General features: G+C 44.1%; 1 protein-coding gene across 4 annotated transcripts in view; it reads left to right on the top strand.

Moving 5' to 3' along the window:
* The window catches only part of EPHB1 (EPH receptor B1), a 419,448-nt gene that overhangs the window by 341,077 nt on the left and 52,993 nt on the right, over positions 1-25,378 (top strand). For all 4 annotated transcript variants that reach the window (XM_037143852.2, XM_037143853.2, XM_037143850.2 and 1 more), the window contains 3 exons: positions 636-744; positions 1,627-1,691; positions 13,859-13,981. In XM_037143852.2, coding sequence (XP_036999747.1) covers positions 636-744; positions 1,627-1,691; positions 13,859-13,981 — 297 coding nt within the window. The remainder of the gene's footprint in view (positions 1-635; positions 745-1,626; positions 1,692-13,858; positions 13,982-25,378) is intronic.

Here is a 25,378-nt window from a genome sequence, read left to right as displayed (position 1 = left end):
GGGGCTGACAGACCTGTGGGGAGGTCACATTGCTTTACGATGTGTTTTATGTTTAAAGACCTGGTTATGGATCCTCACTGTGGCTCCTTGCATTTTTTGAGCCAAATTAATTTTTTAAAAGTATGCATGTTACAAAAAGCTCTCCATGGAGGGAAACTGAAACTCTACCTTCAGTGTTTAGAATTGATTTCCAGAAAGTGGAAGTTTTTCAGGATAGCATCCTTGTCTTTAGCAGTCTGTCTCCACCCACAGAGCTGAGGGCTGCTCTCAAACATTGGGGGCACAAGAATCACCTCGGGTATTTGGGAAACATGCAGATAGATACCCTGCTCTTCACCCAAGGGTTCTGACTCAGGAGATCTGAGTAGGGGCCCAGAAACAGCCGTGTTTAATAGTTGGGCTTAGGAGATTCTGACGCAGGGCAGCAGGAACCTTGGTTCAAGATGTATTGTCATTAGGGTTGCCAGTAAAACACTGGCAAGCCAGTTAAATTTGAAATTCAGATGAACAATGAACAAAGTTTGGGGCATACCTGTATTTATTATATATTGAATGGTGTCTTTGGATCATACATTGAGTGCCAGCTGTATGCAAATGACATACGGGGAAGGTTCTAATGCTTCATTCTTGCCTAGATGATTACAAGTCTGAGCTGAGGGAGCAGCTGCCCCTGATTGCTGGCTCAGCGGCGGCCGGAGTCGTGTTTGTCGTGTCCTTGGTGGCCATCTCCATCGTCTGTAGCAGGTAGGCCCTCCACTCCCACCCCTGACTCCCACCTGAAAGAGAGCTCCTTGAACCCAGGAAGCCCCACATTCAGACCCCTCCCAGGCTTTGCAGACTGTCCAGGGCCTGACCCTTCGTGGACATACTACCAAACTTGCGTCACACCCCCAAACTTCCAGTCATCACTCTATCTCAATCCACAGGCAGCCTAGAATTATCCAGATTAACTTCTCTGTGCCTGGGATACAATCCTCTGTAAGAACCAGGCAAGGTTATGAGTAAACAGCATCCATCCTCAAGCTTCATTTTAGACAAGACTCTTAGTGCTCCTCACACACCACAGTTTTTCTGAGTGACAGTTATAAAATTGCATTTGACCCAGTGGAGCATCACAGCCTGTGCCTCACACAGGCCATCCTCTGGTTAGAGAGCCAAAGTTCTCGGCAGAGGGCATAAGGCAACAGGCAGGAGAGGAGCCAAGGAGGAAAAGAGGAACTCCAAGTTCTGCAGAAGGGCTGGCCCTGGAGGCCTTGTGAATTTTTAACACTGTTGTTACTGCCTTCGGTGGTTAGCCCAGATTCTGCTGTGCACAGCCCTGCAGTTGGCCCCTCCCAAGCACTGCGGCAGTGCAGCCAGAGCACTAATAGGCATCCTCAAGAGCCTCAACCCCAAGTTCTGACGCAGCCATGCCTGGCCTCTGAGACTTTGACTTGAAAGCAGACTCAGCTGCCCACAGTGGTGGTCAGACTAGACCTTTGGCCATGATAAAAGCTATACCTAAAGTGAGAGTCACAGTTACCCACCCCAGGAGACGCCTGGGTGAGTCCCCACCAGGACAGGAGGCCTGGGCAGAGGTTCCTGGAGCAAACAGGCTAAGAGAGCTCCTCTTCCTTGTGTCCACAGGAAACGAGCTTACAGCAAAGAGGCTGTGTACAGTGACAAGCTCCAGCATTACAGCACAGGCCGAGGTGAGTAGAAAGCAGATACCCACTGTCTGACCCTTGGAGAACCACAGAGTAGAGCAGGCAAGTGCCTGGAGAGCTCCTTATAGCGAGCCTGGCCAGGCCTGACCACAGTCCTTTCCCCAGCCAGTCCCCAGTCCCCCAGCACTGCCTTTCTCTGCAGGTCCTCAAGGACCACAGGCTGTGTGCCCCCCACCACCACCCCATCTGCATTCTGCCAATTGTGGGTACTCATTGGATGCCTGGCAAGTAGATTATCTTTCGCATTGATAAGCCTGTATAGGACAAGGGAGTGCAGGGAAAGATTGGGTTTAGCAAGTCAATGAATCCTGAAATCAGACACAGTGGAGAAGGATGGAGGGTTCCCTATTAACATCTTCTGCCTTATCTTATCCAACTGAGCAGCTGGGGAATGTGTTAACCAAATTCACAGATAAGCCAGAGAACATGAATGTAGGGAATTAAAAAGATAGCAGAGCCCAAGAGACTAAAGTGTTGAGATATCTCCCAACTATTTTCTTTTAAAAAGTTACCTTGAAAGTTTTTTTCACTCATTATCTTACTCCTCTCTTTTAAAAAAAGATATCTAATATTTTTGTAACTGAAATTTTTCCTCAGCAATGTGTAACATGAAGTCATATGTCAGAATTACTCTTTTATCTGTGTAATTACAACATTGCAGGGTCTGAAAATGTCCCACTGGGTCAGTCCGGCCACCTTCCCGCCTCCACAAAATGGTACCGTTAATCCTTGCAGCAGACATGTTCTGTGTCTAAATAACTCCTTTTCAATTCCACAGATGCCCTCAGAAGTCTGTCCCCACACTTTGTGCTGTGCTCTGTCACAGGCTTCTTCCATAAGCCTCACCTCAATCCTTCTGTTGTAATGTAAGCCCTGTTCTTCTGTTCACGCAGCTGTGAGCAAGGAAGACAGACCTTGTCCATGGGCAGTTCTGGGAGTACATATGGGCTCCAAGGAGAAAGTTCTCATGAATCAAACTCATCTCTTCTCCAAGGTTAGGGTCTCCAAAACATCCACACAGCAGCTTCACCACAAAGGAACTCATGTTCTTACATGGCCAGTGCTATCTTGGGTTGTACAAAGGCCAGTCTGTAGATAAGATATTGTTTTCCAGGAGCTTTCAATCTAAAACCGAGAAACTGCCAAGGGTTTGCAGGGGATCAGGCCCCAGACAGCTGACATGGTGTTCAGACAGTCACAGTTGGGAGAGAGGTGGGCTCGCTGGTGCAGAAGCACTCCCACGGGGCTTCAGGGCAGCCCAAAGTCAGCAGCACAAAGAGGGGTGGGGATTTGAGAGCAGGGCCATCTCTAAATGTACACACACTGCTCCTGACATACTTAGAGTCCCGTATACCCCTCTTTCTTTACCCTTCCAGGCCACCTTGGGCCTCCCCTTTAACCAGATATCACTGGTTTCGGAGGGGAAAACCCTACTGTGCTCTCTCTCATTTCCTACATCCTGACTCTCCTGCCTTCAAAATCTACAGATGCTTTTACTTATATTTACCCGTGCATTGAAGGCAGGGCCTTAGCTTCCCCAGCTAGGAAACAAAGAATCCAATAGTATCTAAGATTCTCGAGTGAAGGTACCTTGCAGGTAATGAAGGTACCTGCATTAGGATTACCTGCTTGCCTCCTGGCCTCCCAGGATTTTGTCATGCCTTCCCGCTGCACCTTTGCTCTTTGCCATAGGGAGAACCATTGTAAAGATCATTTCGGATTTAGCATCCTGCTTACTCTCTGGGTGAGACATTTAGAGATGACCATGGGAACACAAATTGGGAATACCATTTGAAAGACTAGAGATGGCCAAAGATGAGAATAGGTTGCCCTAGGAGGGAGTTTCTATTTTAAAGACATGCAAGCTATGCCTTGTCATTGCCCCTTGGGTGGGCTATAAAGGGTCCCCAGTCATCAAATCAGGATACAGCTTGGTACCTTTTTGGCCACTTCACTGTGAGATCTGACCATTCTCCTGCTCTGGAGGGACCAGTTCTGCTGGGCTGTCATGTGGTGCTTATATACACAAAGGTGCTCCGAATTGCTCATAGCCCTCTTCTGGGGAATTTTGTCGCATCTATGGCTGACAGAAGGAGGCTTCCCTGGTTCCCAGGGTTCTACAGAAAAATCAAAACTCAGTCTGCTGTAACCATGGCCTTGCTTCAACCAGTGGGGACAGCTGAAGATACAGTGTTGACAAGCTGCACAGTCACCATCCCTGGACCAGAGCTCATCCCTTACTCCCTTAGCTGCCTTAGAAGTCTGTCTTTTTAATTCAATTCACCTTTTATACATGTCCTTTCCCTCTATTCATAACTGTTCTCTTTTTATCCAGTCTCTGAAACCTGGCTCCTCTTCGCACCCAGGTTCTCTACACTCAGAGTCTCATACACTGAACTGCATTAGTACATTTTGTCCCATGGATATCGGTCCCTCTGACTAAAGCTACCACTGTGGGAGAATCACAGTGCAAAGACTGTGGAGCTAAGGAAAGACTTAGCACATGTGTAACAGGAGAGAAAACAAGGCTCTCTGATGCAGTTTGGGCCTGGCCCAAGCCAGGGAAGAGATAAGAATAATTATGGAGAGCCTACTCTGCACCTTTATTCTGGTAGCTCACATCAATTCATCTAACCATGACAATCACTCTGGGAGGTTGGCATTAATTTAGGGAGGTAAATGACTTACCTGGGTCACATGGCTCATGGGTGGCAGAGGTGGACTGCACACTCTAAATTTGGCTGCAGAGCCCTTGCTCTTCACATATTACAGTGGCTCAAGGCACCTGGTAGTCAGGAGCAAGTAACAATAAGGTGAGGACTAATTCCTAGTCACAATAAGGTGAGGACATGTCCTAGTTGGTGGTTTGTTACTCCCCTCTCTGGGTCTCAGGGCAGGAGGCAGAAAGGTCAGTAAAACCTGGTCTGAAGGTGTGCACCTACCTATACCTGGGCCATCATGTGCATGTACTTTCCTGGGGGATGTGACAACAACCTGGAGCTCTGAGGGCTTCCTGCCCTGGGAATTGCAGAAAACCTGCAGGGGTGCCCCAGCCCCGTTCATCATTCCTGCGAGCACCCTGCCTCTCTTCCCCACAAGCAGGACACATGGAACCATAGAGAGGCTGATGGCCCCTGCCCTCCCAGATCTGCCTTTCAAGATGATGCAAAAGCTGAAGGAAACATCATGTAAATGTTTGCAAATGAAATACTGTTCTAGCTCATTGAGATGTGGCAGATCTGGTCAATTTAAGGACACAGTGCTCTCTGAGACACTGGTTTATGTCCATCCTCTAAGCCTGGAGCACAGTGAACAGGCATGTAAAAGGGGATTTGGATTTGGGTGAACTAGACTACAGGAAAGGCAGATTGGGAAGAGAAAGTTTGCTGGATATGGTGCTAGATGCTTGGATGTAGAGCCTGGGTGCTTGTGGTTCATGCTCAAGGGTGGGTGGATGGGGCTTGGGGTTTCCCATGTCCAGGAAGGGAAGACACATAGTGTGTCCTCATGGCTTATGTGGGCCAATTTTCAGAAGGCGCTGGCTGACTAAAAATTTTCTGGACAAGATGATCCAGATGGGCCAGGGTGTGCTTCAGAGTCTATCTTAGAAAAGTTCCAATTGGTTCTGTATTTGGAAAACACTACTGGGTAATTATGGGGCTTAGATAATTACACACTTGACTTGATAGTGGTTGGTTCCTCACTGATTTATGAGTTGGGTGGAGTGTGTATGGTTGGGAAAGAGGAAAATAAAAGCTTATTAAGAGTTCAGGGGCCTTCCAAAAGCAGCCCTACCTGACAGACCATCTCCATGTTAAACAAAACCACAGATACAATCATGGGGCTAATATTATTAACCTTTGAGAAAAGCACGGACATCTAGGGTATGTGCCCAAAGATTGTAGATTAGGCAAGATCGCAGCACTCTAATTTTCACATAGGGCAGAAGGGCAGAGCACTAAAACAGAAGAGTGAACTTCATCCCTGCCAAACTCTTGAAGAGACTGAAGCAGATGGGTTCTGGGCATTCAAAACTAAATTCAGTGATCATTAGGAACTGACACAAGATTATTAAGAAAAAAATAATGGGACCTCATCTCATTTACTAGGGTTACACATTTAGTAAATTCAAGAGGAACTGCAGATGTAGTGAATTTTTATTTTGGCAAAAATATTTTATTATCTCCTAAGGGGAAACACTGTAAAGTAGGTGCAGAGCTTGTCTTCATACCAAAAGAAAGTGGGTTAGTGACGCTGTCAGCCAGGCAGGAAGCCACCAGTTTTATTCTAGTCCTTGTCCAATTCAATCTCTTGTTTGTTTGATTGTTTTTTAAATTCATGAGTCAGGTGCAGGCATAGGGATTCTTATCAAGTTTGTGGATAACAGTTGGAGAGCATAACTAACACCATAGAAGACAGAATCAAAATTCAGAACTATCCATCAGTGTTGAATGCTAATTCAATATCTGCAAGAAGGAATGTTAGAGGGATAAATCTAGAGTCTAGTGTTTAGGTAAAAACAAAAAGGAAGCAATACAAAAAAAAGAGGAAACCTGACTCGCTATTTGTGTAAAAAAATGTAGGTATTTAGTTGACCACATAATTAATATGAGTGATATACAGCTGATTTTAAAAAGCCAAGCTCTGTTACTGATGCAGAGTGATATTCTCGAATTTTGAGCATTTAACTGTATTTAGCACTTTATCTGTCTTAATTAATTTCATCTTCATGACTGCCCCATGAGGTAGGTTTTGCAAGTGAAGAAAGAGAGCCTCAGAAAGGACAGGTAACCTGTCCAGAATCTGAAAATTGGTGATTTATAAAACAAGGTTTTAAATTCAGGTCTGTCTTGCCCAGTAGTGCCAATTAAAGTTCAGACCAGAGGTGATGCACAGACCTGCTGTCCTCTGTGCTGGGAAGAATACATCTTGAGTGATGTTCTTCATTCTGGAGACCATTTCAAGAAGAATGTTGTCAGCAAAGCACCTGTTCAGGAGAGAGCAGGCTGCCTGTGGAGGGTGTCAAGTCCCAGTCTGTTACCTCTAAGACTTGGACACAGGTTTGGTGCAGCAGAAATGCAGGCAGGGACCTGGGGGCCATCATTAAGCACAAGACCATTGTGGGGGGAAAAAGGACATGCTGTTACTGCTCTGCATGAGATTAAATGGAACTGTCTAGTGGAAGGTCTAAGAAGGCAAATGTGGTTCAGTAGAAGAACATACCCACCCCTACATTGGAGCTGTCTAAAATAGAGGCGTGCTGCCTTGTGGGAAGTGAGCTCTTCATTCTTGGAAGCATTCAAGCAGAGATAATTCTCAGTCAGGGATCTTGTAGAACAGATTCCTGCTTTAGGTGAGACATCATACTATATTAAACCCAGAAAAACTCTTAGACCCAAGATTCTACATCCATCTTTCTTGACCCTGGGTGGTAGATATGTGTCAGAACTATAGAGGGCGTAGCATCTAGCTCACTGGAAGTCACCTTGGGCACCAGGGTGAAGTCAGGTGTCCCTCTTGGAGTAGGAAGACAGACTGTGGAAATTTTGGCTGCCTCTTCTGGAGGTAATAGGAGCATCTGTAACTGAGTACAAGTAAACAAGGACCTTTGGGGAAAGGAGGAAAGGCCCTAAGGTGCAAAAAGTGTCCGAGTTTTTAGTGGATGCTTATTAAATGTCAAATAAATTTAATGACCTAGATTCACACGTGTCTACTGCTGGGTCTAAGCCAGATCCTCTAGCAACCATGTTGACTCTTTAAGTCTTGAGCTTATTGGCTGTGGCCCTCAGGTTCCTGGCAGGATTTCGATGGCCCAGACTGTGGGCTTTGACTGGAAGGACCTGCCTTCCCTGGTCATTGATACCAAAGAAGCAGGGCAATGTTAAACTCTTTTTCTTCAATAGCAGGTAAACTGTGGCCCATTTTCCTTCTCCTGGGACATATATTAGGCAATAACTGTCATTTTTAAAACAAAGCTTGCAAATGCGGTGAAACCCCATTTCAGAAGGTGGGAGGAAGAACATCCTCAGATCTACAGCTTTTCAGGCTCATTGTCCTCCCTGGGTCTCCCCTCTTGTATTGTTTCTCAAGCCCTGGCTGAGCACCCAGAACCTCTACTCTTTCACGGAGAAACACAACCACCCATTGTCCTGGTTTCTGACCTCCCAAGCAGGCAGAGCAAACTGTTTCTAGTGCCCATTGACCTTTCTTGGTAGGTTCACTCTAGGAAACTGCCAGATCTTCAGCCCTTCACATCAACAGCTTCAACTACCACCCACATGCCAGTCAAATCTCCAACTCCAGACCCAGTCTTCTGGCTCTGTGCCCATTCTGAGTTTTCTGACTGCCTTCTAGACACCTGCATGTTTCATCTGTGCATTCAAAGTTCAAACCACATGTGCCAATGTCTTTGACAATAGGGTTTCTTGCCCAAAGTCTATTACCTGGTTCATAGTACCATTTCATTCTAGGAGTCTTGGCATTGATTTGAATTCTTCTTTTCACTGCTATGAATTCTTCCTTTGAAATTTCTCTTGCCTCTTCTTCTATTCTCATAGTTGAATGCTGTTATCTTCCACTTCATGACTGCAACAACCTCGTAGTCGTTTTCTCGGCTTCCAGCTCCTCCCCACAACAATGCACGTGAATGCTGCAGCCTGCCAGCAAAATGTACTCTCTGGTGCCTTGCGCTCAGTACATCCCTCCCCTGCTGATGAAACAGTTGTCAGCTCTGTATGTCCGATGGCAACAATCCTAATGCCTTTGTTTGGTAATTGAGGCCCTCCTGTGCTAGTGCATCAGTGCTGTTCCTTTTCAGAACCCCCTTCTCTGCACATTCAAGCAGGTCACACTCCTCTCTCTGAGCTTTACCACATGACATTTCAAGCTCCTCTCTCTCCTGTGCATGACCATGTGACTCGTCCTGCTAAGATTCTGACCTTGAAGACTGGCATTCATAGCCTTCTGTCTTCTCTGGTTTCAGCAGCATGTACAGCTTGCTTCCAGACTCTCCAGCACTGTACCTCAATTATTTCATGTCTCAATCACCTGAAGAACTTTACAAGATGTATTTGTCCTATAGCTCCCATAGTCTCAAGAACAATGCTGTCCAGTCATTGTTTTTTTGGGTGTCCAGTCAGTGCTGAGAAAAATAAGGGGTGATCAACTGAGAGAGGATTAGGTAAAGTCACTTCCAGGGACTGAATTGTATAAGCAGTTCCCTAAACTCCTTCTCTCTTGTGCTAAGATATCTGAACCAAATTTAGATGAGTCACAAAGATGACTAAGTCTGCCTTAAGTTCAGAGTGGGGAACAATGAGACACACCTCCCTGCTTTCCATGACTCCATCCAAACTGTTGGCACACAAGATATCAGTGACTGAAAACAGCCCAACTCTGTGGGATTCTAGGAGTCCTTCACCAGCAGGAAGGCATCAGGCTCTTCCTGGCACTCCTGACGCCTCCTAGACAGCCATGCTGTCCATGGACCTAAAAGATGTCCATGGCATTGATTTAATACTTTCTGAATGCACAAGAGGGCAGAAGAAGAGCAGTCTTCTCCTTCAGATTGTCATCCTAAATGTCACCTACTGTTTGGAACTGGCCCTTTCCCAGCCCACTTCTGTTCTGCCCTGAAAACCTGGCACTTGTAAACTTGATAACTGACCTTTTAGAATCACCCCCACACATCTGTTGGCATCCCAGAATTTGTCCCAGTGTCATCACTTTTGACAGCACCCTGAGCTACTAATGCAGAGTCTCTCACAATAGCTGGGAGTTTCTTCTGCTTCAAGAATTTCTTCATGCCATGCAAATATGCTCTGGATTGTGGCTAAGTCATTTCTCCCCAGACTTAATGTATTTAAAGCCTTGGTTCATGTTTAAGATTTGGCAAGTGTCCTAGAACTATGATTTTTTACACTAAAGCTTTAGCAGTCCAGGCTGTGACCCCAGCCATAGCAAAAATGAGTTTTGAGGTCAAAGAACAAACATGTACAAATCAGATCTTTAATAGAAATCACTTAACTGAAGTGGTTTCTATGATCTAGAAGATCATAAAACTGAAGTTTTTTTCTCTCTTTCAAGGCACTAGCAATTATAAGTTTAGATCCATGTGTACCATTTTTGTGCCAGAGGTACATAACCTATGTTAAAAAATAACCAAAAACTGTAAATATTATATATATATAATATTAACAATAATGATGTGAAGCCCTGTGCAGAGCATTATAAAATGCCTTATGTTATCAATCTATAGTAACATTTGATATTATTATTAGTGCCACTATTAATATTTTCCCAACATTCACAATCTGAGAACATTTTCAGAGCCCTGTCTCCAAATGTTTTGCTCTGCCTGACTCGGCAGCTGACTTGAATTCCTTGTTCACTGTCTGGTGATTCATTGCACTAAATACCATTTTCCTGATAATTAAAAACTGCTCACTGGCAAGTGGGAGCAGGAACAGGCTGATGCAGGATTTATGCAGAAACACAAAATGAGCCGAAAGACAAATGACCTGTTCCGTCTAGCTAAAGGCATTCTTTTTTCTCCCCATCTTCTGGGACTTGAGAAAGGCTGGCTGTAATTTGGGAGAAAGGTCTGGAGAGATGTGTCATTTGGAGATGAGACAGTGCAGGAGGGGCCTCTAAGTGCACGTTCTCAGCTACATTACTCTTCCGAGTTAGAAGAGATGATCACGGATTGCTGCTCCTAGTTTGAGGGGTGTAGGCTGGGACCACTCACTAGGTCAGTCCTATCAGAAGAAAAGCACTGAGTTTGAGCCATTTGTCAGACTTTTGATTTCAGCTTCTTTTGCTCAGTGTAACAACAGCATCCTCAATGTCAGGGACAACAAGTGCTGATTCCCAGTGTTGCATAGAGGACAGACATTCTAATTAACATCACATCACCACTTCTAGTGTCTTGTAACCCCTTCATGTGAAACAGTCAAAACCCTGGCCCCAGAACAGCAGCTGTGACATTGCATGTGTGTGTACCTGCACACACGCCATAATTCTACAGTCCAGCAAGGTAGAAAACCTCTCTGTGAGTAAACTACGCCTGTCATTAAAGTGTGAACTTTCTCTCATTTAGGTGCACTTTATTGCCCATTACTGGCCTAAAAGACTCCTGGCACCATCAAGAGATGAGCCGTTCCCTTCTGGGAATAATAGCTCCTTCCCAGAACTGATTGGGACCAATATCTATAAAACTCATTAACTGGGAATCCTTTCTCATTCATCCTTATATATGTCTTTACTTGCAAGCCATTCATTATAGCACATTCTAGATTGTTTAATTAGTTTTCATGCAAGAGATCCTGTAGGACAGCTTAACATACATCATTTAAAAGCCCTTGATCTGGAATAACAAGGTAGTTATTTTTAAAGTAACTAACATAACCCTAAGCAGCTTATATCCCTCACTGCCCACCCCACTTCCTCTTCCTACCTTCCCAAACACTTCCTAGAACAATTTATTTGTGGTTATCATGAGTACAGTGTATCAGTTTGTGAGCCCTCTCTGTACATGAGGCACTATGCTAGGCATGTCACCTGCAATATGATCTTTAAGATCATTACCGCCCTAGGAAGGCGGTGTCATTGCCCCCATTGGTAAGTGGAGGTGGACTTGTTGCATTATGATGGGTTAGTAAGAGGATTTGGGTTCCGACCTCACCTCTGGGCTCTGGCATCTGGGCTCTCAACCTCTTTCTCTCAGCTCAGAATTCAGTAAAAGTTACAGGCTGTTGGCACTGACTGCTGTCCGTTTAGCATTTCAAGCGGGTCTGTTGTTGCCTCATCTCATGTCCTCACCACTCCAGTGCATGCTGACTTCCACCTGCAGCATCTGTGTTTTTGTTTTTTTGTTTATTTATAATTTGTGGAGGTAACATTCACTAATAACATTTAGAAATTTCAGGTGTAATGACATTATAATTCAATATCTATATACTCTGTTGCATGTTCATCACCCAAAATCTAGTTTCCTTTTGTTACCATATATTTAACTCTCTTTACCCAATTGACCTAAACACTCTCTCTGGCCATGAAGCCTCCCTATCCACCCGCACAGCAGCCCACAGCCAATGACTGATGGGAATCCCATGCTTATATCACAGCTCCCTACTCTGCAGGGTGGGCCAGCTCTAAAGCCAGTGATTATTTACACTGGCCCCCAGAACTTCCCTGGGTTAAGCCTGCTTCAGTTGCCCACAGTGTAAGTGGCTTGAGAACACAATCTTCAAAGGCTTTCTTCCCCTTCCTCTTACTTCCCCACTCCCTTACAAGGACTTTTTGGGATCTACTCCCAGATAAGCTGCTTGCTTTCAAAACCTTGTCTTAAGGGTTACTTCTGGTGCTGCTAATTGGCTTTACTGGATACTTTCAATCTGTTTTCAGTTTTTCTCTTCACTCGTTCTCTCTATAAAATGAGAAAGAGATGAGTTCCCTATTTCCTCCTTTCCCACTCTTATTAAAGTAGAATCTCTCTCCCTGTGTCCCGCCCTGCTCTCCTGCATCCCCTAGGGATTAGAACATTCTATAATAAAGGTGAGGATCTCTCTATTTTCTGTGTCCACATTTCAGTCAACAGGTTCCAAGTCCATGTTGTCCTCCCCAGCTTTTCAAGAAGCACGCTAGAGTAGTGTTGATCGTTCTAAAGCGGGCCTTCTAGCATGCTGGGAGTAATTTTATTCAGTGACTGAGAATAATCCATCTTCCACAAAAAGCATTTCCTCTTCACAGGGTACCTGGCTTTCTTTGGCTTTAAGAAAATACCTCTTTCAACTCTTTGCTCTGTTATCCTTCTCTCTCTGGATTATTCCTTGGCACTTCCAATCCTTGCCCGAATTGGTGAGCAAGCCAACACTAATTTGGTAGAGCTGTAGAGCCTTCGTCAGAAGATTTTTGGATGACATATGTCCAAACTAGACCATGTGTGAAGGGCTGGGTGTCACCTGAGGATAAGCTGGCATGAGGAACATGGTGCTGAAAGAGCAGAACTTGGGGAAGCTGAGGTCCAGCCTCAACCCGGGCCCCAGCTGAGGGCACAGAGCACTGTGCTTTCCAGACCTGCCTGCCCGCTGACCTGACTTATCTGCTGAACCAGACAGCAGCAGCAGACAGGGAAAATGCCTCCTCTTCACAAGGATGGGATGCTGGACCGTGTTGTTTAGCTTTTGAAGCCTCCCCCCACCCCATTACATACACCACTGCCATGAAAACAGTTTCTGTGCTTTGCCTAATGACACATCTAACACGTTGAAGAATGACATTGTGAATGAATTCATTTGTTTCTTGGGTTCCATTTCCTTCTTTTGTCCCCTCTCCTCCACTTTTTGAATCCATTTCTTTCTGCAATGACAATTCCCTATTTTGTCCCCATGCACCCCTATTCATCTTGCCTCTGTAAACATCACTGACACAGTCTATATTCCTTTCTGTATTTCTCATTCACCATTTTATTCGTTTTTCATACTTCAGTGTGTCTGAAGGCAGGGGGTTCAATTATCATTTTTCTTTTATTCCACTTTATTTTTTCTATGTAGACATTGCTCTTTTCTCTATCAATATTTTCTATGCTTTTCTCTTCACATTTTCTCTTCTGGTATACTGTCTTGGTATTTATATCTTGAGGTTTTTCTAATAGCAAATTCTTTTTTTTTAAATCCATCCTCATCCCTCTTCTAGCCCTGGACACAGCCGTCAGTAATAACCTTAACAGTGGCCTCCACTCAGAGAAGTTGTCAAGTTGATAAATATTGATATCTGCCCTACCATTTTACCACCACTTTTCTGCTAATGCATTTGGCTGGCATCAATCAGCTTGCTTGCCTTCTGTGAGTGCCCGGTAAGGGAACCGGTCCTGATCTGTCACTTATAAGTAATCTGCTCCACATTTCATCAAGAGCTCAAATACAGAGGAGAACATGGAGGAGGAGGAGAAGGAGAAGTAGAGGACAGAGAACAGGGCTAGTGTGGCCCAGGAGGATGGGAGATAGGGAGGCCCATCAAGGCAGGGAGAGGCAGCCTGGTGTGCAGGTGAGACCCCCTTCCCCAGCCATACCCTCGCTGCCTGGGGCAGCAGCCAGTGTTTAATGACCACTGTTCCTCTTTGGGATGTTAACCTGCTTCTCTCCTCCAATAAGGCTCCCCAGGGATGAAGATCTACATTGACCCCTTCACTTATGAGGACCCCAATGAAGCTGTCCGGGAGTTTGCCAAGGAGATTGATGTATCTTTTGTGAAAATTGAAGAGGTCATCGGAGCAGGTATGGCTCTCTCCTCCCCTCATTTCTGTTCTCTTAGTGTCAAAACATCTCTGCCTACCACTCTAGGTGTTCTCTGCCATCTTTCTCCCTAGAAGATGAATTTGGCCATCTACAGTGTGTTTCTAGGTATCTTTGGGGGAACCTTATAATGGTGGCCATGTTTGATGTTGCAGAGAAGTCAGCTGTACTTTTAAAAGATTCAGAAATAACTCTGGAAATGGACCAACAAATTCAATAAGGAAAAAGATGTACGGTACTCAACTGAGAAGACTTTGAAAGAAATAGAGATTTTTAGAAGCTGAACCTAGTATTCCACTCACTGACAATGACATCTCCATGCCTTCAGGCCAAGATTTCCTTCCATGTGTTCAGTTCTCTTTTCCTACATGCATGCATTTGGGGACAGACAGTGATGAATTGAAGATGAGCCACTGCTTCCAGAAGAAAACCCACCCATAACCTAAGTTTCTATAGAAGCTCTATGATATGATATGAATGATAACACAAGACAAGTTTCACTCCCAAGAAACATGTGGGCTCTCATCCATCTTACTGCATCAGAACAGAACCTCAGCCCAGCCGAGAACTGACTGCCTTAGATGCTCTCTGGAAATCCTATCTACAGGCTGATGTAGAATTGTCATCACTCCTTAATGGATTGGTGGTTGAGTCAGCCAGACAATGAACCCAGCTTTATTAATGTAAATGAGTAAAATATCCCAAAATATCCTTACTTTTTAAGTAATCTCTTCATTGCCTCCTCCGCTGTTTCCTTAAGAGATGTGTTTTCTTTGTGTCTTCTTTCCTACTTTTATTTTCTTCCACAACATTCTTTGTCTTCTTCAATTTTTATTAACCATTGTTCAAGTTCTTGTCACACATATATGCTGAAGTCTTTTTAGCTCCTATGTCTAGAAGTGCTTTATTCATATATTTGGAGGGCCATGGAATTGCCTCTTCCAATAATATTTTACTCCATAAAATATGTTTAGTCAAAGTCTTACAGACAACCACTCCATATTTTATCTTGAGGGGGAAAGTCATCGTTCTTCCGTTCACTGCCTCCCTTAATGCACTGAGGGGTCAAAAAGCCATCTGTGGCATTGGAAGTTGCATTTGAAAGCTTGCCCCATTAGGCCACTGTTTTCACACTCTGGTTTTCCTCTTAAAGAGCTCCAACCTCATGGCATCCCTGTGGTTGGTGCTGGGACTCTCACTGTCTGGACATAACTCTCTCCTCCCACTCGCCCCTCAGGAGTTCCAGCTGGCTGGCCATAATCTGATCCACATGAGTCTATACATATTTCCCATTGACTTTCATTAAATATGTTATTGAACCACGACTTTCACTTCTGTGCAGATAATTTTCTCTTCCTCCTTACATACTGACATAGTTAAGGATCCTGCCTTAGAAGGCTGGATACCAGATAAATTGGAAGATTACTTTTAGGGGCTCAGATTTCTCCAGTAAATTTGAAAGAGTACTGGAAAGGTGGGCTTTCAGTCCTGCACCCTATTTCCCTATGTTATTAATTGTTGTTATGTCATGTGGTAATGGTTCTAGTGGTTTGAATGTTATTATTTATGTCATGGGCTTAGAGCAATGTGTCGTGGACTGCATTTCACCCCAGAGAGCACACATCAGCCCCATCACGCCTTTGTCAGGGGAGGAGTAAAAAGCCTCTCACTTATGATCCTGCCAGGGAGTTACAATGTAGGATGAGCTCACCAACTGCCGAATACCTAAAAAAGGACAATTGATGGCCATGCTTCACCCTTTCCCTTTCATTTTTTGTGTAGCCTTTGCTGATGCTTATGCATTCTGCTCAGAGAAGCTCAGTCCTCTTTGTGGCTCACATGGTACTGAGGAAGGATTGATGCATTCAGCAGTTCATAAGATGCCCAGCAGTTGGGATAAAGACCTCTGCCTGGTTGCTGCTGACCACCCTCTACCAGATGCCCATCTCCTTAAGATTAAGAAATCCCAGAGCTAATCCCTGTGGATAGTAATTCATTATGCCTACTCTGTTTCATTTTAACAGAAGACACTATTGCTTAGAACCAGCCTTTCTTATCTCCAGTTCTTTTTCTCCTTTGTCCTACTCTTGCTTCTCCCATACCCTTCCTCACTGAGACTGGCTTCACTTTGTGCTAAAAGAGCTGGTATGATAATGAGTTAAAAATGTTTTTGTAAGGTATGATTTATATAGTATAATTGGCATTATTTCTCTTAGCCAGCCAGATTTGGTGCAGGGGGCAAAAACTGGGTTGCAGAATGGTAACAAAACATCGAAAGAAGAATCAGAAGTCATTTTGTCCTTCCTTCACTTGTTTCCTCACAAGCTCTGATTGAACACTACTTGCATGCTGGACGTGGAATTCCAGAGGTGAACAAACCATTCTTCTCCTCATTTGTCTGACAGTCTCAATGACAAATAGCACATGTACAAAGTGTTAGGCCAATACAGCAGTGTTCAGCATTATTCTGGGAATGGGTAGGGGTATTAGGAAGATTTCACCAAGGAGATAACCTTTGACCTGAGCTTTCAAAGGTGAAAACTAGTAGAAAACCTGAAATTTCTGTGAAACTCATAAGGTAATTAGACAGAAGAGGCAAATGTAATGATTTAAGGAAGAAAATTAACATGACTTTCTGCCAGTGGTGTGCTGGAGCCAGCTTCAGTACCTGCAAAAGCCAATTGCGTGCATCTCTTCCCAGCCCCATGTTCAGTGACATCATGATGGTGGCTTGACATCAACCATAGTAGGAGTATTTACACCATGGGAATTGGCAAATGGTAAAAAAAACAGGGGTATTGGTTTCTTTGTTTTTGAAGAGCTGGTAGTCGAACATTTACCAGCATACTTCCAAGCTGTGTAAGGTTATTTCAAAGAGATTGCAGAGGAACCAGCCCGTATATGCTGAGTCAGAGCCAGACAAGGGCTTCATGTTTGTTGCAGAAGGTATTAAGTTGGGAGTGCAAGATCCATATTCATCAAACATTGGTTCTGACGTCTGTGCCTGAAACTGCAGTAGGTCCTGGAAAATCAGTGAGTTCCTAATAATCCTGCCCTGAAGGGTTATTTTCTAACATAGACACATAGTGTTACACCATAAGAGGAGGATAAGTAATTGGAGCTAAGTTGAGGGGCACAGAGAACACAGAAAGGTGAAAAAAGGAGAGGCACAATAGCAGGGAATAACCCAGGGAACAGGGACCTGGGGAGGCCTGAGAATGTGGAAGTTTTGGATGGGCTAATACTCCATGCAGCACATCTGGAAAACAAGGAGGAGAGAAGGCTGCTGGGGAGGGATTTGCTGAGGATAAGTATTGAGCAATGGGGCTAGAGGAGCAGGCTGAGGCCTAGAGACCCAGAGTTTTCAGTATAAATTCTATCTTATAGAATATGGTGAACTCCTATAGGTTTCTGAGCAGGGGGAGTGATAGAAATGAGGTGGGGAGATGAAACTGATAGATGCTGTGTTTGGAGTGGACTAAAAGGGGTGATGGGGAAGGGTAGGTATGACCTTAGAGGCATGGAGACCAGTTATGAGGTTTTGCCTGGAGAGAGTTTGAGATAGTGGATGCTGGGATCCAGGTGCTAAGGAAGGCTGCACTGAAGAAACTAAACTGATCTAGACCAGAATGTTTCCAATCATGGTGAATGGAGTGACTATTGGGCTTGGTGATTACAGTTGATCAGGAAACGTGGTGTGGAGAAGAGCTAAGGCCAGAAATAAGGGGCATCAGGTTAAACATCTTGAAGGGGAAGGACGGTTGGCTGGCCCCCAAGGTGTGGGGAGCAGAGGTTGTGCAAGGAAGTCAAGGCCAATGCAGTAAAATCTAGAAATTATAAGAATGAAGAATTGCATCAACTGCCAAAATTTCTTCTAAAGTTGTGGAAGATAAACAAATATTGAACAAATGAGCCAGGTGTGATACCATTCAAGAAGACTGAATTATAATTACTCATTGTCTTTATTTAGTTATTTAATCCTCATGTGTCATCATCACCAGGCTCAAAGTTCTGTGGGGACAAAGGGACATTAGTGGTTTTATTAGTCTCATGGTTAGCCAAACATGCTCAATTTAGTATTTGTAATATGGTTGAATAAAAGTAGATCCTTGGGGGGAAATCATTACAGGGATAAAAACTGGGCAGAGTTCAGGAGAATGGGGAAAGATAGGAGAGAACTGGATTGATATCATGCATGCTCTGAAAGTGGTTCAGTGGAACGAAGGAGGGCCAACCCTTCCTCTTCTCCCTAAAGATAACAGGAAACACAGAAGTCTCTGTGGAGAGAGAGCAGCAGGTCACCTGGTGTCTTTGGAGCATATCAGCTCTTTGTAACCATGAATCTGACTAATAGGAGTCACCTCAAATGTCAATTACAATGCACTGGTTAATTCTGATCAGCTTGGTCCACAGACTCACCCAGAGCATAAACCAGGGCTGCCATGTATGACTGGGCCCATAGCATGGACAGTGCTTCTGGGTTGTACAGTGTGTAACCTGTGTAACTATAGAGCAGCCCTGAGCACGACTGTGCAGTGCATGGAAATGCAGGCGGAGGTGTCAACAGAAGGTCATCCAGAGGAAGACATGCCAATTATATTTTAATTAACAAACACATTGTCCTTTGACTCCAGCAGCTGCCCATTCAGCATTTCCACCGATTGGCTTATTGTGAGGGAGGAGGCTTGTACTGAGAGGTCTGGGCGTGGCGAGTTGGAGAGAGGGAATGTGTGAGGTGTGCAGATAGGAATGGGGCCAGCAAGGCCCACCACCTGTCTCTGAAGAAGACAGTGGGTTTCTTGGGGACAGTTTGGTAGAAAGGCTTCCTGCCAGCCTGACTTTCTTGGGCTCATCCAGAGTGAAGGTAGGCAGCATGAGGGTAGCCTCCTGTTGGGTCCAAGTCACAGAAGGAAGTTTCTAAAGGAGAAAAGCAAATATATGTCTCCAGTAATTATAATTAATATAATTGACATGTACTGAACACCCATCATGTGACTAAACTGGCATATACACTTTATAAAAATTATTTTATTAACCTTCATAATAGCCTTCTGTGTGTATGTATGTTGTTAAACTGGCAGGGAAATCAACATTCAGAGGAGAACTTGCTGAACGCCAGGCTGCCAGTTGAGTTGATGGTAGAACAAGAATTGAAACTGAGACAGGGCTGATCTGGGTCTGGTGAACCCCCACTCTACCTGCCACTTTGGTTATTCTGCAAAAAGAACAGCTAAGTATACTGGGACGCTGCTTCCGGTGGTAAATTCTTCCAGCAGTTTGGAGGCCCAAGCCTCTTTGCTGGCAATGAGGATCCTGTCTGGCAATTCAGTATGCCCACGTCATAGGCTGTGAAGACTGTCCCACATTTCCTGGGGTCAGTATGTTCTTCCTGGAATACCCTGGTCCCATGATCCAGTCCTCCTAATATGATCAGTTTTCTGCCTTAAGAAGGACAACAATGAGACCCAAGATACTTAGCATTTTTAATTATTTGTGTTTAGTTACATTAGGAAAATAAGTCATAAGATAGGTATGCAGGTATCTAACAACCACAAAAAGCTACAACAAAAGAGAAAACTAGTCTGCTCTCACCATCTAGGTATTAGGTATTGTGGACACTATGGCCGTTCCATCTCACTCACCAACTCCAGCAGCCTGGTAATGGTGCCTGGGGGATTCTGCTGAGAGGAGAATAGGATTGTAATCAATTAGTAATGCCCACCCTGAGTGCCAGGTGAGGAGGGAGCGGAATGCCTGCCATGGTTTTACTATCCCTGGTTCAGCAATAACCTACTTATCTTGCACAGGCTGGTGTGATAAAACTTGCTGGAAATCATACTTTCAAACCTAGTTTAAATTTATTCTTTAAAAGTCACTTTTCTGGTGGAAGCCTGAATTAGTAACTAGAAGCTCTGCTTTCCCTTTTCCCCCCTAAGGCAATTTGTGACTTCAAAATGCTGCAAAAAAAAAAGTGCAATTGTGTGTAGATTCAAGCTGCACACAGCCAACAGCTACTACTTGAAATACCTGCTGGCAGGTTGGACGTTTCACTTTCAAAAATTGAAAATTCTTTTCTTCTGATTTTATATTTAATAGTTGAGGTATTTAATGCTGCTGAGCCACTTTTTTTCTTCCTCTTTTTGTCAAGGAATGTAGGAAAGGGGAACTGGCAAGGAGCTGCAACTTATAGGGAGTAATTTTAGCAGCTCTCTGGGAGCACAATCACAGGAACTGGCTAAATGGCCCTCAGCTGACAGCCTGGAGGGTGTTGGTTCTCAAATTTGAGCCAGGCACCAAAATCACCTGGGGACACTTTAAAACCCAAGTCACAGGGCCTCATCTACTGAGCTTCTGACCCAGCAGGTCTAAATGGGGTTCAAGAATCTACATTTTCTAACAAGGTCCCAAGAGATGCTGATGCTGTTGGCCAGGAACCATGCTTTCAGGACCTTTACTGAGAGCCACTGGCCACCAAATTGGCCTGAAGCTAGAGCTGAGGCCTAGCCATAGGGAAGTTTTACAGTAGGAGAGGCTCCAAGGTCAGCTGCAAAGACATATGCCAATCAAAGTCCAGCCAGACCAAAATTAGGCTGGCTGCACTTACTGTCAGTAAAGGATCTGCATATGAAGAATCAGCCACAATCACTACCCAATCGTTTCTTATAAGCATCTATTTTAAATACAATGATACTGCTCCATTTGTTGAAAACATTTTTTAAGTATGATGCATTTTTATTTTAAAAAATAAAAACTGGATGGCCATGATTTGGAGATCATGTAAAAGGCTGTGGCAAATCAAAAAGCACCACAGACCTCAAGCTCTGGCCCTCATTGTAGTAAAGGTATCCAAAAATCAAACATAGTTTCCTGAGAATAGTATGTAAACCTGAAGTCAAAGATTATTGGTGACAGTACTTTCTTGACTATAAGCCATATAAGGCTCTGATTTTCTGTTCATTACTAATGATGACAATATGCCCATTGACTCCCATTCCTGATGAAGTTAGGCAGATGCTAAAGGGCCAGAGCTCCCAGAAGTTAGCACCCCAGGCTTATGTGGGGTTATCCTCCATCCCCAGATACCAGATATGGCAGTGTGGCTTTCCCACTACCCCTGAAAAACAGCCCTGCTGTCTTGGGTGAACTTTCTTCAAGTCCCACTAGGCTGAAGAAACCCAGTTTTCCTTCCTTTTCTTTTCCAGTCCCCACCCACACTCCCTGCCCAGATGTGTCTCCAACAATGTGTAGTTTACCAAGCACCTTTCTCACAGACTCCACACCCTGTTAGGAAGGTCCACTAGTCCATCATTTCTTTTCATTGCATAGAGCTGAGAAAGCTAAGGCTGGAGAAGTGATATGCCCAGAGTTGGATATTGGGCTCAGCATAGACTTGAACCTCCTCTACTCCTGGCCAGAGTTTCCCCCAACTGCTCTCAAGGGCCACTTAATTACAGGGTGGAGTGCAGCCTCTGAGTGAGGCTAATGGATTAAGTGACTTCTTTGCAGTTGGTGCTTGGCAAACTTCTGGGCTTGGAGAACATGAAGTCATTTCTTTGCCAGACAGGAAAGGAGCTATTTTTACAGAATCACTGTTCTTTAAGCCACTGCTTTCCAGTGATTGCTGAGAACATTTCTGAGAGAAGTAATAACCACCACCATTGTGACCAACTGACTACAAAGTCCACCTCTCCTGATCCAAGGGGAGCACTTTTTTAAGGCTTTATTATTTTTTAGAGCAGTTTTAGGTTCATAGCAAAATTGATGGGGAGGAACATAGATTTCCCACATGCCCCCTGCCCTGCGAATGCACAGCCTTACCCATTACCAACATCCGGGACCAGAGTGGTACATCTGTTAAAACTGATGAACCCACATGGTCACCCAAAGTCTCTAGTTTACATTAGGGGTCACTCTTCGTGTTGTTTGTTTTATGGATTTGGACAAATGTATAATGACTTGTATCCACCATTGTAGAATCATACAGTGTAGTTTCACTGCCCTAACAATCCTCTCAGGAAAGCATTTTTTATCATTTTAAAAAACTAATGAGAACCTCTTCCCCTACAAGAGGCAATTTAAAGCTAGAGTAATAGAAGTACTTGAAGAGACATCAGCCACACAGATTAAACTGTAAAATAACATTTGTCATTGAGGAAAGTCATGTGATCCACACCATTCCATGTAGAGAGAACTTTCCAAAGCCACACACTCGTTGGTTTCTTCCTTCTTTCTCCCCACTCACATGTATAAAGCCTGCCCTCTGCCCTGGGCCCTGTGCAGTGCAAGGCAGGCTGTATGTGAGCGCTACTTTGAGAGGACTTAAATGGTATGTTCCAGGACCTTTGGCAGTTTACTCCCCAATCTATTTGAATCTATTGGGTGGTTTAGGTCTGTGGTTCTCAGCATTGGCAGCACTGAAGAAACACCTGGGCAGCCAGGCCTGGCTTCAGGGGACTGTGACCAGTGCTATCATGCTGGGCCCCGTGCTCAGAAGGACCTACATGTAGTTTAATGCTCTGCTTTCACAGTCTTAAAGTTCTTGGTAATTTTTGAACAAGGAATCCTGCATTTCCATTTTCCACCAGGCCTCACAAATTATGTAGGTGATCCTGTAAGAAGCTTTTAAACACGTCATGCCCAGGTTGCACCCAGACCAACCAATCAGCATCACTGTTGGTGGGACCCAGGCCTCGGTACTTGGTGAAGCTCCCTGGGTGATTGCAGTGGCAGCCAACGTTGGGAACCACTGGTGTGGAACCCAAGTCCTCACCTGGGTGCTTATGTGTGTGCTGTGGGGAACATCAGAGTCACCTGGAGCACTTTTCCAAACTTTGCTCACTGGTATATCCAAATTAATAAATTGATTCCTAAATATTCTGATCCCACCTGACTAGCCAGGCAGGGACATCTCTCTGTGAGATAGCTCCACTGTGTCTGCTGTTCCCCAGACACTGAATTGCTGTGACAGTAACTGTACAGTTGGGCACGGTGGTCCCTGGATTGTAACTTCATATCCACACAAGTCTGTTCCCTGTGGCACTGCTAACCTAACACCCCTACTGAGTGGCAGTACGGCAGGAAAAAGGGAGGGCCTGGACCACAGCCTTTGGCCTGACTCACACCTCTGGGGTTTGGGGCATGCTTTCTTTGTGCCTCAGTTTCCTTATTAGTAAAATGGACGTAATAATAATCAACTTATGAAGGTATTGTGAGGATTGATAAAATAAGTCCTACAAAGAGCCCAGCACAGTGCCTGACACATAGTAGATGGTCAATAAATGTTGGTGTAGTATCTCCTCCAAGAAGAAATATGATCATAACTTTCCCCTCAACTCTCAGCTATGTCTTTTCACTAAAAGAAGATAGAACTCATTTTTATAATAAAGAAGAAATACCAATATTCTTCAGTTAATATACTTATCAAATGTGCAATGTGTATTCATCCAGCTCATAGTTATTAAATATCTGTTAGATTAAGGTGTGAAAGGGATAGATTCCATATATATACACACATATATAGACACATGTATAAACGTGTATGTGCATACACATATACATACACACAGATATAACAGGTCACTGTTTAGTACTTTCCTTTCAGTTTTACTCATTTGCTTATTGTAACAATTTATACAACATAAAAGTAACTAAACTAAGTTTACTAATCTGTGCTTCCCCACTCCTAGTCCCACCATTCAAGGGTAACCATTGAAAAATAATTTGACACAAAAAATAAATTTGATGCAATTTTTAAAAATATCATTTTGTATGCAAACACTTACCGCACAGGGGTACCTACTAGATAGTACATTCTATAAGTTGGCCTTCTTTTCTTTGCTTAATAATACAATGTGGACATATTTTGAAGTGATACATATCACTTATCTATTAGTTTTCACTAGCTCATTGTTTTCCACGGGAAGTGATGTCATTTTCATCTGTCCCTTGGGTGCTGGTCATATGGTGTTAGGCTATAGAAGATGCTACAACAAACAGCCTTTTATAAAAATAAAAATGCTGGTACTTCTACTTCCTATGAATAGAACAGGGATAGAGCCTCCAGCAGTTTAGAACCCAAGAATGGACAAAGCAAAAGCCAAACAAAAATAATAAATATTATGCCCCAATTTGGGGGCATCAGGTACCAATTTTGGGGCACCACGTACCAGGCAGGCTCTATAGCGGGGTGTATAAGCTACGAACATGAATGAGACTCAGCCTGACTTCATGCAGTTCACCAAAGCTGCATGTGATTAAATGTCAAGACCAATGCTACATATGATATGTCTCTTAGTATCGTAAGGTCCGTATCGAAGTCTTCTTAATGGTGCATACACCAACCTCTACTCTAGTTCTAGTTCTACTCTAGATTCTAACCAGTTCCATTGACTCCTGAGCAGTTTTGCATGAAAATCCCTCTCATTCAGCTTCCTTTCAATCTTTTTTGTAGCAGAAAACAAAAGGAACTCCTAACTGAACTGCAGCAGAGATGTTAACTGACTTTTCTAATGTGGCCAGTAATTTATCTGATTGCTCACAGTGTGGTCCATCATTTTCTCCCAGAAGCTGAAAGTAAAAAGGATAGTTTTCTCAGCTGAAAGCCATGCTTACCCTGTCAGGCCCTTGACACTCATTTCAGTGATGCACTTACAAGTAGACACTAAACTGCTTCCCATGAAAGACCCGGAAGTTAGAAAACCAAGTTAACCCATAAAATAACTTTTGAAAGTACACTTAACTGGATTCAACAGATTTTTTTAAAGCAGCTAGGAAATAGTATCACCTGATTGCTTTACTCCTGGTGATTTCACTGCAGAAATGTGTAAATGCTGTGGCACCTGTGGAGATCTGTAACTCCTGTTCGCTTGGGGAAACCATGTGCTGTTCAGTTTCCAGGAGAGCAGTTAGCTGCCAGCCTCCAGCTGCAGCAGCTTCAGGTTCTTCCCCAGCCAGGGATTGAGCATGGGGGGGATGCTAGGGCCTGGAAATTTTGAGGATGGGCGCTCTTTGTTCTGGAGTTTCCCACCGGGTTGGATGAGATTGTCAGATTTGCAGTGCAGTCTGGGGTTCTTCTTGTCTGTAACTGCTTCCTTCCTTTCTTTTCATACTGTTAGGTTTGCACGGTGATCTGGGATTCTGGCCAATTCTGCTCCTTCCCCTTTTATCCTGCACAGTGTCTGCTAACTTCCCTTCCTAACTTTTCAGTGTCTGCTTTCTGGGGAACCCAGTAGCCACAGACATTTTCAGGGCAACATAGGAACATTAATGCTATTCATCTTGTTCAGAAAACTAAAAATGTGAATACATCCCCTAGCCCCTGGACATTCTTGTGCTGTGCTCTGCTAAAAATGAATGTTGACTCTGCAGAATTGACCCTTT

This window comes from Artibeus jamaicensis, unplaced genomic scaffold (assembly GCF_021234435.1).
Source record: "Artibeus jamaicensis isolate MK-2021 breed Jamaican fruit bat unplaced genomic scaffold, CSHL_Jam_final contig_519, whole genome shotgun sequence".
NCBI lineage: Eukaryota > Metazoa > Chordata > Mammalia > Chiroptera > Phyllostomidae > Artibeus > Artibeus jamaicensis.
Note: the sequence above shows the minus strand (reverse complement) of the source record. Positions and strands in the feature narration are given on the sequence as shown.